General features: G+C 39.5%; 1 protein-coding gene across 8 annotated transcripts in view; it reads left to right on the forward strand.

The window, feature by feature from the left end:
- KANSL3 (KAT8 regulatory NSL complex subunit 3) overlaps positions 1-14410 on the forward strand; it is a 43205-nt gene that overhangs the window by 3151 nt on the left and 25644 nt on the right. For 5 of the 8 annotated variants that reach the window (XM_047851823.1, XM_047851829.1, XM_047851824.1 and 2 more), the window contains exons 3-5: positions 914-1084; positions 11250-11340; positions 11467-11652. In XM_047851823.1, coding sequence (XP_047707779.1) covers positions 914-1084; positions 11250-11340; positions 11467-11652 — 448 coding nt within the window. Of the gene's footprint in view, positions 1-705; positions 778-844; positions 1085-4757; positions 4820-11249; positions 11341-11466; positions 11653-14410 lie in introns of all 8 variants that reach the window. The other 3 variants (XM_047851828.1, XM_047851827.1, XM_047851826.1) reach the window with 3 other exon arrangements.

Below are 14410 nucleotides of genomic sequence, written 5' to 3' on the forward strand. Positions count from 1 at the left end.
AGCTGCACATTATTTCACTTCGTTTCATAATGATATAGTTATTCCAGCTATTGGGAATGGGTGTCATTAAGATCATTGGGGTCAGAAAGTTGAAGTGATGTTTGGTAGACAGCCAATAGACAATTTTTATTGGTATAGTATTTTGGGTGACTAAGTTGGTACAGCGAAGAGCCCTTATGGCACTAGGATTTCATTAACATTTTAAAATATGAAAGACCCATCACATGTCCATTTCTATTTGTTTCTGTTCTAGGCTTCTTACACAATGAGTTAAATAACTAAGGTGTCTACATTCCAGGCGATCTGTCTTAGACAATCATAGACTTTTACAGCCTATAATTAACTACGGGTTGACTTGCTAACGAAAGGGAAAGTATGTAAGAATAATTTAAAACTCTAGACTAGCACTGTCCAACAGAACTCTCAGCAATGAAAAAATGCTCTGTATCTGTGCTATCTAACATAGTAGCAGCTAGCCACATCTGTCTGTTGAACACTTGAAATGTGGCTAGTGCAACTGAGGCACTGAATTTTTAATTCTGTTTAATTTTTATTTAAACAGTTGAATGTGGCTTATAGCTACTGTATTGGAAAGCACATCTAGGTGGTCAGGTTTGCTTATAGAATATATTTGTCTTTTAAAAACTACAGGTGTTTGTTATTTTTTGTATGGACTCACTTAAAAATGACTTTGTGTTCCCCCAGCACATAACAGCATGTCAGAGGGCAGAGATCTAGACAAGTGTGGGAAAGATGACTTTGGATCATAATTTTCTTGTGGGTATACTATGCTTATACATACTTTAAAACTGATTATATTAAAGAGTCATTTTTTGGCAACCAGATGATCGTTAAAACACCTGTGTTGTGTGAAGTACGTGTGGCCTGGTCCTATTTCCTCACCTGTTTACAGTGAATCAGACGTCCCAATAGATGTGGAGACAGTCACATCAACCCCTGTGCCGCTCTACGACAATCAGAAGGCACGCAGTGTGATGAACGAGTGTGAACGGCATGTCATCTTCGCCAGGACCGATGCAGATGCTCCTCCTCCACCAGAGGACTGGGAGGAGCATGTCAACAGGTAGGCCGCTGCTCGGGAGGACTGGTCACTACAGGGTTGATAGTCATCACATTGTAAATATTTTGTATCATCATCTTCATTGAAACACATCTGTTAGGAGCTTATTTCATTTGCAGCCACACAAGTCAGAATGTTTTCTTTTTTGTTGTTTATTTTAGAGAGAGAGCACATGTGCGCAAGAGCGCACACAAGTGGGGGACGGGCATAAAGAGAGGGGAACAGAGGATCTGAAGAGGGCAAATCACAATGTTTTCTTAACTCTCTGTGTTATAACTCTCAGCTCAGGATGCAGTGAGGTGCTTGAGGAGGGCTTGCGTCTTACCCATCTTTGCATCCCTGACACCTAGGACACTGCCTGGCACATAGTAGGCATATAATAAATGTTTATTGAATAAGTAAATGAATCAAATATGATAGGTATGACTAGTTCTGTATTTTCCATAGTACAGGTTTTATATGATATGGGACTACAAACAAACCATTAAATAAGAGTACATTTGTAAGATACTGTACTTATATGGTCTATAACTAGAGTAATGAAAATGTTTTGGAGTCGCTTGAAAAGCTAACAGATGTTTGATTTGCATGGCTTTTAAAAATAGTTTTGCAATCTGGTTTTCAGGGAACACTTCAGCCCATTTTCATGAGTTTGTTAGCTGATTTTATTCCCATGCTTCCTACTGACCCAGGGGACTCCACTCTTCTCCAGCTCATTTGTCATTGTTTCTTTAGCATACTTTGTTTTACATTTTTTTAATGTTTTATTATTTACTTTTGAGAAAGAGACAGAGTGTGAATGTGGGAGGGTCAGAGAGAGAGGGAGACACAGAATCTGAAGCAGGCTCCAGTCTCTGAGCTATCAGCACAGAGCCTGACACAGGGCTCGAACTCACAAGCTGTGAGATCATGACCTGAGCTAAAATTGGATGCTTAGTGGACTGAGCCACCCAGGTGCCCCTAGCATACTTTTTTTTTTTAAGTTTATTTATTTATTTATTAGAAAGAGAAGGTGCAAGTCAGGGAGGGTCAGAGAGAGAGGAAAAGAGAGAATCCCAAACAGGTTCCACACTGTCAGTGCAGAGCCCGATGGGTTTGAACCCATGAACTGTAAGATCATGACTTGAGCTGAAGTTGGATGCTTAACTGACTGAGCCACTCAGGCACCCCTCCTTTAGCATTTGTTTATTTTTTACTTATTGCATGATAGTGTTATGAAGATAAAATTTATGTACCATACAAATTACCTATTTAATGTGTACAAACAGTGGTTTTTACTTTATGCACCACCACAATTTGGTGAACATTTTTGTCATCCACAAAAGAAACTGTACCCATTAACAGTCACTTCCATTTCTTCCCAACCCCTTCAAGCCCTGACAACCTCCAGTCTACTTTCTGTCTCTCTAAATTTGCCTACTCTGGATGTTTCATATAAATGGAACCATATAGTATGTGGCCTTTTGTGTCTGTCACTTAGCATAATATTTTCAAGATTCATTCATGTTGTAGCACCAGTTGATACTTCATTCCCTTTTATTGCTGAAATTCCATTGTGTGGATATACCACATTTTGTTTATCCATTCGTCACTGATGGATATTTGGGTTGCTAACATTTTTTGACTATTTTGAATAATGTTGCTATGAACATTCATGTACTTATTTTTTTGTGGACATATGTTTTCAGTTCTCTTGCATATATACCTAGGAGTGGAATTGCTGGGTCATATGGTAACTCTTTTTAACTTTTGAGGAATTTCAGATCATTTTCTTTTAAAAAATTGTTTTTAATCCTCAAATCAGTTTTCTAGGTGTGCAGGATGGTTTAGTGTTGATCTGGCTATTTCATGGACACGAGACACAAAAAAAACTTCCGTGCTGTTCTGCCATCTTGGCTCCTCTTTTTAAAAAATTTTTAAAAATGTTTATTTTTGAGAGACACACACACACACACACACACACACACACACACACACACACAGAATGCGAGCGGGGGAGGGACAGAGAGAGGGAGACACAGAATCCGAAGCAGGCTCCAGGCTCTGAGCTGTCAGCACAGAGCCTGACACGGGGCTCGAACTCACAGACTGCAAGATCATGACCTGAGCCGAAGTCGGACGCTCAACTGACTGAGCCACCCAGGCGCCCCTCCTCAGACCATTTTCTAAAGGGGCTACACCATATTACATTCCCACCAGCAGTGTGTGAGAATTCCAGTATTTTCACATGTTGGCCAGTACTAGTACTGTCTGCCTTTTTTATTTTTATTATTATTCTAGTGGATGTGAAGTGACATCTCATTGTGGTTTTAATTTGCATTTCCCTGATGGCTCTATCTCTATTTATCTACTATGTGTAAGGGAATGTTAAAATCTTTACATCAATAGTTGATAGGTAGTAAACTTGCCATAATGATGGAGATCTCTTGTTTTATAGTAAAGAGGAAGAGGTAGTTAGATAGGAAGAAGGGTACAAAGGTTTGAGGCAATTGGCATGATTTATGAATCTGGTCAGAAACAGGGAATGAGATTGAACAGGTATACTTGTGTAAGCAAACTAGTAGCTATTGTAAGATGAGCCGTTCTGCACCTGGGTGAAGAGCTTGTGAAAAAGTTGTTTGGGGTCTTGAATTGGAATTAATGTTATGCCCTAAGAAGGAGAAATGCTCTCCAGAGCTTCACCTAAACAGGGACATTTCTGCTGTAATTGAAGATCAATGACTGGAATATTACCAGAGTCAGTGAATTCAGCAAAATGGCTTATCACCATTGTTACAGTTAATAGTAATAAAAAAAATAGTGACAATGGTAGTAACAAAAAAGAACTACCATTTGTTGAGTGCTTCCTAGGTGCCAGGCATTGTGCCAAGCGCTTCATATGCATTACTTCTTTTAATCCTCACAATAATGCTCCGAGATATATCCCTTCTCCATCTCTCTTTTATAAGATGAAGAAACTGAGCTCAGGGAGTTTAAGAAACCTTAGTTTAGGAAGTGGTGGAGCAGAGATTTATCCAAAGCAAGCCATCTGACTCCAGAGTTCAGTGTTTTTGGCTGTGTACCCTTTCTTTAAGGGCACATCTGTCAAAGAGACACCAGTTAGTGGTGGCTGAACAGGGTGGCCTCACACCATCCTTTTGTGGTGTTATTGGCTGCCTTGTCCTCAGTTTGCAATTTCTGAAACTGCATGGGAAAAATGCATGAAGTTTTTTTTATCTGTTCACCATGGTCGTGATCAAGAAGTTTTGGGGGACTCTTCAAATGTAACCAAAGTCATTAGAGACTTAATGCATGTGAATATCAGTTTCTTAATTTATAAGAAGAGAAATAACTTGCAAGGCAGATGAGATACGGGGGTGGCCTGGCCAGAGCATCGATTCTCAGTTGGAGTCTGGGAAGCTGTTCTGTTCCAGAAATGGGTGGTAAGTGGACATTTTGCTCTGGAAGCACCCTCCTTCAACAAGGCAGCTAGCACCCATCTTTCCTCAAAGCAAGATGGGCCCACAAAGTAGGCCAGGGTACATCTTCACCTGCCCAGTCCTGCAGAGAAACATTGACCGAGTCTTATCTTTGGCTTGTCTTTCTCCATGTGGATCTCCATCCTTCTGTTATGACATTGCCACAGATTGAAATGATTAATTAGCGCTCAGTTTATCTCAGATTATTTGTTTTTTAGTGTCTGATGAGATTTTGGAGGCGTCTTCTCATTAGCAACAGGCTTACAAACCATCTCTTCAGGTAGGTCACTTTTGCACATAGCTAATTTCATTATTTGATGATACTTACTGGCTTCAATTTCAGAGGTCACCATTTTATGACCTTGTACCTCCCCACCCTCACCCCCTGAGTTCTGGATGTGTAGCCTGTGTAGAGCTTGCAGTTAGTTCCCTCTGCTCTGATTATAATCATCTTGTTTCCATTCTTTCCCTTGACTTGATTGTTAAATTGCTGCTTCTTTTCTTCCTGTATAAAATCATGTAAAATTGCCATTTCCCACATCAAGAACTCATGGGCTATAGGACAGCACTCTAGAAATCTGTTTTTCCTCAGAGCTTATTGATCTATCAGTAGAGTCAGAAACTTAATTTTTATTGTTAGTGCCCCTTTTCCCCCTTTTGAATTATTTTGGTAGAAACTACCTTTAGATAGCTTTCTGTGTATAGATAATTAGGGCCACCTCCCACCCCCAACTAACTCTTTCTCTAGTAAGGCCTGATATTTTGTGAAACAGTTTAAATATCCCTCTCTGCCTGATTTAATTGTCTAGATCAGGGGTTGGCACACTGTGGCCCTTGTACCAAATTTGACCTATTGCCTGTTTTTCTATGGCCCATGAGCTAAGAATGTTTTTTCCATTTTTAAGTGGTTGAAAAAAAGTCAAAAGACACATGAAATTCAGATTTCTGTGTCCATAAATATAGTTCCATTGGAACACAGTCATGCACGGTATTTAGGTATTGTTCATAGCTGCTTTTGCACTATACCCACAGAGTTGCAAAGTGGTGACCCAGACCAAATGGCCCACAAACTCTGAAATAACAAAGTCTGTTATAACAAAGTTTGCTAACCTCTGGTTAGATCGTGTTCTTATATCTGCATGTCAAAGTCATGTGACGTGGAGAACCTTTGAAAATGGTTTACATTTGCTGGTATAGCAATGTTGTCCTGAGGAAGTTGGACTGGCTTTTTTTTTTTTTTTTCTCCCAGATGTTTTGTCAAATGCCAAGTTTAATTAGATGCACAGCTTTTGGAAGACATTTAACAAAATACTTCTGACACATATTTCTCAGCATTGCTCAAATGAATTTTAGGACATTTCCAACATTTCAGTAAAAGAATCTAGTGTCCTCAAGCAGGTTGTCTTATCTTAGAATTCAGAACTTCTGAATTCACCCAGAGGAAAATTGTTCCCCGTTTAAAATTTGCTCTAATTATATTTCTCGATATTGTGTGTATCTATCTGTGTATTAACCTTAATTGGATGTTTGATATTTTGAGTCTAAGATCCTTGAGTTGTTTTTCCCTCTCCCACTCCCTCCCTCTTCCTTTTTGCCTTTCTCCTAGTGTCTAAACAAAGAATTTTTATAATCTGAAAAAAATAAGTGTGGCCTATTCAGTCTCTCTGATGTTCTTTGTCTCTCCTCGTTTGACTTTTGGTTAAAAAGAAAATCCTTTAGACATTTTAATATTGAGTTAGTCTCCTTTAAAACAGAGAATAGATTGCCTTTGAAAGTATCTGGCTTTTCTGGGACCAATGTGACTTTGGCTGCTTTGGATAAGATGAGCCAGAGGTCAGACATCATTCAGGTTCTATCAAAGCTTGGGGAACATGAGATTATCTGATCTCATCTAAGAAATGAAGAAAAGGCACTTTTGCACTCATGAAAATTGAATTGGTTTAGGTGGGGGAGCACATTGACTCACCGCAGTTCCCATCAGCTATTTGACTGTTTAGACTTGTATTTAAAATTCTGTCTCCTGTTTTTAAAATTTTCCTTAATTATATCTTTTGCATGCTCTTTATCTTAATCTTGGGTTAGATCATTTTTTTTTTCCTGCCCACTTAATTTTCCAGCCTCCCACGAAGCTAACAAAATATAGAGAACACGTTTCAGTTCTTGGAATCACTTTGTTATATATCTAGCAACAATCCTAAGAACTTTTTCTGGGATTTAGACTCTCAACCTTGTGGTTTTTCAATTTAATTTCAGCTGTCATTGGTGTATGGTAGTAATTTCTAAGTAGCTTTCTAGCCCCCATTTTGTTCACATCATTTTCCTTGCTCTCATCATTTTGGGTTTTAGAATATAGAGTAAGAAAAACAAATAGAGAAAACATCCTGTTATATAATAAAGAACAGGATAATTTTGGAAATGCTGTTGGTGCCTTGTAAATAAATTATATCTTATTCTCTGTCCTTGGAATTAAAGTATGCAACATGATTGATAGACTTTGGGAAAACACAAGAGATTATTGAACATGAAGAATTGTATTCATTGCTTAACCTGTTTGATTAAAAGTGAGCATTATTACTGGGGGTGAGGCTACAGTGTAATACTACTTTTGAAGTGTTGCAGTTTCTTTAAACATATTATTTTCACAGAACTTCAAATTTGAAGTTTCCAGAACTGGAAATTTGAAATGTTTAACACAGCTAGCTTTTGATCTTTTGTTTCCACTTCAAGAAATACTGGCATTCTACAGAGATACTTGCATGCCCATATAAAGATGTAGACAGATATGTGTATGTGTGTATTGGTGGGGAAAGAAAGGGTGGTCACTGCAACTGTGTATAATAGCAATAAAAGGCACAACCTAAATGCCCACCAATAAGGTAGAACCAGCCATTAAAAACAAAGAGGTGTGTTGGGCACCTGCACGTCTCAGTTGGTTGAGCATCTGACTCTTGATTTCAGCTCAGGTCATGATCTCATGGTTCATGAAATCAAGCCCTGGGTTATGCTCTGTGCTGACAGCATGGTGGAAATACATCCATGTATTTCTGAGCCCACCTGAGAATCACTACCCATGAGAAAGATACTACTCATAGGAATGTGTTGTGCATTTAAATAATGTGCAGGAAAATGAGATTATGAAACAATCACAGGCCTTCCTGATCCCAAGGTATCCTGAGTCCCAACATTGAGTTGAAGCTTCTCCCCACCTCCCAAGTCAGAAGTCTCTGAAATAATCAAACCACCACAAAAACGGACTGGATTCTGATGAAGTAGCAGGAATTAAGCCAAGAGAACGAGGGGAAAATAAGAAAAAGGACAATTCCACAAAACCTGAGACTGCTTTTAGTACCCGAGGTTACAGAAGGGTGGGAAGCTTCAGAGGTTAAGGGATTTAGCTGTAGCAAGGATAGCTACTTAAGATAGAGGGTGCTTCTGAATTCTTGATCATGGACTTCAGCTACTCTCTTAAAACTTCTGCTTCGTCAGTTATCATAGCTACCTGAGTTTTTGGTTGCTGGAAGGAGGTCCTTAGAGATTGTGCTTTCCACACCTATTTTACAGACAAGGATACTGAAGACACACACACAGCAAGCTCTTTATTGCAGAGCTGATTAGAGTCCTGGCTCCTAGTTAGTGTTCTCCTGGACTATGTGTAACTAGTGAGTTGTAAAACCTCCACCAAGGTGGAGATTTTATTTTTTATTTTACTGAGGACCATTATTTTCTCTTTCTCTTTCTAGAGGGTATTTACTCTAAGGACAGTATAGGGTAGTTGTAAAAAGTGAATAACAAAGGGTAATTTGCCCTGCATCTGCATATTTACTGGGCCATGTTACTAGTATTCTTAGGTGACCTGTATAAAATAGGGTATCTTGGTGGTGGTGTATGATGGAAGGGATACTAGTCTGTTACAGAGTAAGAAAAATTGAGATTGTTGAAGTTTCAAGCAGCCTCCTTCAGTTTGCCCATCCTGGTATCATGAGGGGCTCAGTTGACAGCTGAACCTGAGTCCTGTTTTGGCATTCCTCTCCTGCTCAGTACCCATGTGCTTAGTGTGGTAGGGAGTGTGAGGGTTGGAATCTGTACTCAGCTGTTAACAAGGCTTGGTATGTAATGTGCATACAGTTCATCCATTTATTTATTCAGCAAATGTTTAAGTGGCTCTTATGTGTCAGACACTTTTACATGCTGGGGATGTAACACTTAAAACCGATAAAAATCCCTGCCATCTTGGCATTTACATTCAAGCAGAGGGAGACAGACTAAACAAAGAAGTAAAATGGAGCATGAGGTGGGGAGCTGGCTGGAAAGGGGAATAGGGAATCTGGGTGTTGGTAGTTTTAAATAAGGTTGAGTCAGGGGAAGGCTCATTAGAAGGTGATGTTTGAGCAACAACCTGAAGGAGAAGGAGCCATTGTTTCAGGTTGAAGGGATGGATGACAAGGGCCCAGTCTGTGATGTAGAAGCTTATAGGGTGTGTGGGGGGTGGGTTGGGGCATGTGGTGAAGCCCAGTAGGTCAGGGGCAGTCAGGGATGATGAGGTTGGAGAGACTGTTGGGTCTAGACTGTAAGGAGGTGGTTGTTTTCAACTGATTGAAATGGGGCCACTAAAGGCCTTTGAGCAGAGTGACATGATCTGACTTAGGTTTTTTGATTGATTTTCTTTTTCCCCCGTAATTGATTTTCCAAACTGACTTTCCAAAAGGTTGTACTAATTTATATTTCCATCAACAAACTATGGAGAGACCTATTTTCTTACATTCTCAGAACACAGAGTATTAGTAAACTTCTTAATAACTTTTAAGTCACTAAATAATAACTTCATATTTATTTAATCTTCAATAACTTTTAATAACTTTAATGTTTAATAACCTGATAACTTTGTAACTTCACCCATTTGAAAGGTGAAAAATAATGTTTTATGACTTTAATTTGCATGTTTGATTTTGAAGGGAGTTTACTTTTTTTGTGTGAACTGCCTTTTCATTTTCTTTGCCCATTGTTTTTGTTTCGAGTGTTTTGTCACTTCCTCACTAATTTTCTGGAGGCTTTTTCTATTTTAATGAAATGGCAAGTACTTTTTCCATTGCGTTTTGACTTTGTTTATGATAGTTTAGTGTTTTCCTTTACAGAAGTTTGAAATTTTTATTAATCTTTATATCTTTAATATTTATCTTTCTTTTATGGCTTCTGTTTAGGTCTTAGGTCATACTTAGAAATGTCTCGCTCATTCTGGGTAAATATATATTTGCCACTTTTTTCCTATTCCTTTTGTAACTTTATATTTTTTAATATTTAACTTTTCTACCTAGAATTTATTTTGGTATAAAGAGTGATACGTAGGTGTCCAGATTTTCTTCTTCCTTTTGGCTAGTGGTCATCTCAGCGCTACTTACTTTAACCCTACTGATTGAAATGCTGCTATGATCTCATTCCAGGTTCTCATTTGGGTCTGGCATCCACTTAAATTGTTTTTTTAAAGGTAACTTCATCACCAGTTTTTTTGTGTGTGTGTGGTTTTTTTTTTTTTTTTTAAGGCAGTGGGAGTTAATAAATATTGACTGGGCATCTATTACTTTCTCTTAATCTCTTTACGAAGATTACTGACCAGAGTTGGGAGTATCAGAGTCATTAAGATTGCCAGGAATGGGCTGAAGGAGGCTTTAAAAGCCCCTTGCAATGAGGTGTGATGAGATGGGAACAAGAGCAGGAGGACTAGTTTCTAATTGCAGGGAGTTTACAGCTAAGTTGGAGGACAATACACAAAGCCTTCCCTAATCAAAGTAGAAGTGTGTATGCCAGTGGCATGGGAGGATGGTTCAGTACTAACTTACATGGAACAGACCATTCAAAAGTTAATTTGCTAATTGTGTAGTATACAGAAAAATATTAAAAATATACACAGAAAAGGGAGAGAGGTAGTGTGGGGTGGAATATTAGGGAGTGGGAGAAAAGCGTCATCTGTTATATTCCTAAAGCATTATTTTTGGGGTGCCTGGGTGGCTCAGTTAGCTAAGCATCCAATTCTTGATCTCAGCTCAGGTCTTGATCTCAGGATTGTGAATTCAAGCCTTGTGTTGGGGTCCACACTGGGCGTGAAGACTACTTTAAAAAAGAAAGCTAATTTATTATTTATTTATTTATTTATTTATTTATTTATGTTTTTTAAAGTAATCTCTACACCCGCCGTGGGGCTCAAACTCACAACCCCGAGATTGAAAGTCACACGCTCTACCGACTAAGCCACCTAGATGCCCCCTAAAGCTAATTAAAATAGGCCTCTTATCTTAGTCTGAGGTTTTAGTACATTAAAATGCTTGTTCATGCTGTCTTTTTTTGTGAAATATTAAACTCTTGAAACTCTTGAAATTCAAATATATTTGTGCAGTGGTGCCATGCTTTTATTAGTGGATTATTTTAGCCTCTAGATAATTAGCTTTGCTAGCCCTGAAAAAATTTCACTCATAACTGGTTTTGACTTGTAGTATATATATTAATATAAATGTAAACTAAGGTGACTTATGGGCAGGATTGGGACCAGAATCTAGGTCTTGTGCTTTAGCTCAGTGGTCTTAGATTAAAGCTGCTTTGAGTTATATTGTTTCACAGTGGAGACAAAAAAAAAAAAAGTGGCGTAATCTTTGTACAGTGTACTTGCATGAGGAGTGTCTCCGGAGTTTGACTTTAATTCCTCAGAGTTTCTCTTATAGGACTGGTTGGACAATGGCCCAGAACAAGCTCTTTAACAAGATCCTCAAAGCCCTGCAGTCTGACCGGCTTGCCCGCTTGGCCAATGAAGGGGTAAGACTCTAGAAGGGCTCTGCCTTGTTCAGCCTTACTGGCTGACTACCTTGACGATCCCCCTACCTACTCCAGTTGTTAATAAGGTGGCCCTTCACGTGTTATCACTTCACTTACATCATCCAGGCTTGCAATGAGCCAGTACTACGCCGTGTTGCTGTGGACAAGTGTGCGAGGAGAGTGCGGCAGGCTCTCGCAAGCGTGAGCTGGGACACCAAGCTGATCCAGTGGCTGCATACCACCCTGGTGGAGACCTTGAGTCTGCCCATGCTGGCTGCCTACCTGGATGCTTTGCAGACACTGAAAGGGAAGGTAAGGCTGTGATTGGCATCTGTCCTGTCCTGGGGTAGCAGTCTCTGCTGTGGGTTCAGGAAGTGGGGTTGGGCAAGGTCACTGCCTGGTCAGCCTGGAGGACATGACTGAAGCTAAATAGGAGACGTGTTATCATTTCATGTTTTGTGTGGTGTAAATGTCTTCAGTCCTGCTGTCTCCAGGATGGAGCGTAGGGCTTGAAAACCAAAATGTACTTTAGCCTCTCTAGTCCTGTCTGCAGCTGGTGGTTTGAGTCACCTCTGAGGTCAGATGAGAAAAGAATTACCACAGAGGAGACAAAGGACTTAACAGGGAGGCGTGTTGAGAAGGAGGCAAGAAGCCAACTTAGCTGTTTGGAGTACAGGATTGCAGAGTGGGGAGTTTTCCAGAGCACTGTCCATTCTAGGCTGCGCTCTCAGCAGTGGTTCCTCTATTCTCAGATTCTTCTTAGACTATCAGGTTCTGTCTAAAATTTTTTAAAATTTATTTTTTATTTTTATTATTGAAGCATAATTGGGATATAGTTTCAGGTGTGCAGCATAGTTTCTTGACAATTCTGTACATTACTCAAGTGTTCCCCACAGTAAGTGTAGTCACCATCTGTCACCATAGAATGTTATTATAGTGTTATTGACTATATTTCCTATGCTGTACTTTTCGTCTCTGTGACTTAATGTATTTTATAATTGGAAGTTGCATCTCTTAATCCCCTTCACCTATTTCGCCTGTCCCCCAACTGTCTTTCCTCTGGCAACCGCCAGTTCTCTGTATTTATGAGTCTGTTTTGTAGCTTGTTCATTTGTTTTTTAGATTCCACATATAAGTGGAATCACTTGGTGTTTGTCTTTCTCTGACTTACTTCACTTAGCATAATATCCTCCAGGTCCATCCATGTTGTCACAGATGGCAGAATCTCATTCTTTTTCATGGCTGAGTATATTCCATTATATATATACCACATCATCTTTATCCATTCATCTGTTGGTGGGTACTTGGTTGCTTGCATACCTTAGTTATTACAAATAATGCTGTAGTGAACATAGGGGTGCTTATTATATCTTTTCAAATTAGTGTTTTCTTTTTCTTTCTTTTTTTTAATGTTTATTTGTTTTGAGAGAGAGTGTGTGCGAGCAGGGGAGAGGCAGGAGAGTGGGGGGGAGAGAGAGAGAATCCCAAGTAGGCTCCATGCTCAGTGCCGAGCCCAGCATGGGGCTTGATCCCACGACTATGAGATCATGACCTGAACTGAAATCAAGAGTTGGACTCTTAACTGACTGAGCTAACCAGGCACTCCAGTGTTTTCATTTTCTTTGGATAAATACCCAGCAGTGAATTTCTGGTTCATATGGTAATTCTATTTTTAATTTTTTGAGGAACCTCCATATTGTTTTCCCCAGGGGTTGCACCAATTTACATTCCCACCAATAGTGCACACAAGGGTTCCCTTATCACCACATCCTTGCCAACACTTGTTATTTTTTGTTATTTTGATGTTAGCCATTCTGACTGGTATAAGGTGGTGAGTCCTTGTGGTTTTAATTTGCATTTCCCTCATGGTTAGTGATGTTGAGCATCTTTTCATGTGTTTATTGGCCATGTGCATGACTTCTTTGGTAAAGTATTCAGGTCCTCTGCCCATTTTTTAATTGGGTTATTTATTTTTTGGTGTTGAGTTGCATAAGTTCTTTATATATTTTGGATACTAACTCCTTATCAGATCTATCATTTGCAAATATCTTCTCCCATTTAGGAGGTTGCCTTTTCGTTTTGTTGATGGTTTCTTTTGCTGTGCAAAACCTTTTTATTTTGGTGTAATCCCAATAGTTTATTTTTGCTTTTGTTTTTCTTGCCTGAGGGAACATATCCATAATTATGTTGTTAAGGTCAGTGTCCAAGAGATTACTGCCTATAGTTTCTTCCTTCCTTCCTTCCTTCCTTCCTTCCTTCCTTCCTTCCTTCCTTCCTTCCTGTAATGTTTGTTTTTGAGAGAGAGAGAAAGAATAGGGGAGGGGCAAAGAGAGAGGGAGACACAGAATCTGAAGCAGGCTCCAGGCTCTGAGCTGTCAGCACAGAGCCTGATGCTGGGCTTGAACCCACGAACTGTGAGGTCATGACCTGAGCTGAAGTCAGACACTTAACTGACTGAGCCACTCAGGTGCCCCTGTGATTTCTTCTAGGAGTTTTGTGGTTTCAGATCTCACATTTAGATCTTTAATCCATTTTAAATTTATTTTTGTGTATGGTATAAGACAGTGGTCCAGTTTCATTCTTTTGCATGTAGCTGGTTTTCTCAACATAATTTGTTGAAGAGACTGTATTTGCCCCATTGTATTCTTGCCTTTGTCATAGAGTAATTGATTATATAAGCATAGGTTTATTTCTGGGTTGTCTATTCTGTTTCATTGACCCATGTGTCTGTTTTTTTTTTTTTTTTAATTTTTTTTTTTTTTTTTAACATTTATTTATTTTTGGGACAGAGAGAGACAGAGCATGAACGGGGGAGGGGCAGAGAGAGAGGGAGACACAGTATCGGAAACAGGCTCCAGGCTCTGAGCCATCAGCCCAGAGCCCGACGCGGGGCTCGAACTCACGGACCGCGAGATCGTGACCTGGCTGAGGTCGGACGCTTAACCGACTGCGCCACCCAGGCGCCCCTGATGTGTCTGTTTTTATGCCTCAATCATACTGTTTTGATTGCCATTACCTGATAATATAGTTTGAAATCAGGGAGCATGATGTGTCTAGCTTTTGTTCTTTC

The sequence above is a fragment of the Prionailurus viverrinus genome, chromosome A3, assembly GCF_022837055.1.
Source record: "Prionailurus viverrinus isolate Anna chromosome A3, UM_Priviv_1.0, whole genome shotgun sequence".
Lineage (NCBI taxonomy): Eukaryota > Metazoa > Chordata > Mammalia > Carnivora > Felidae > Prionailurus > Prionailurus viverrinus.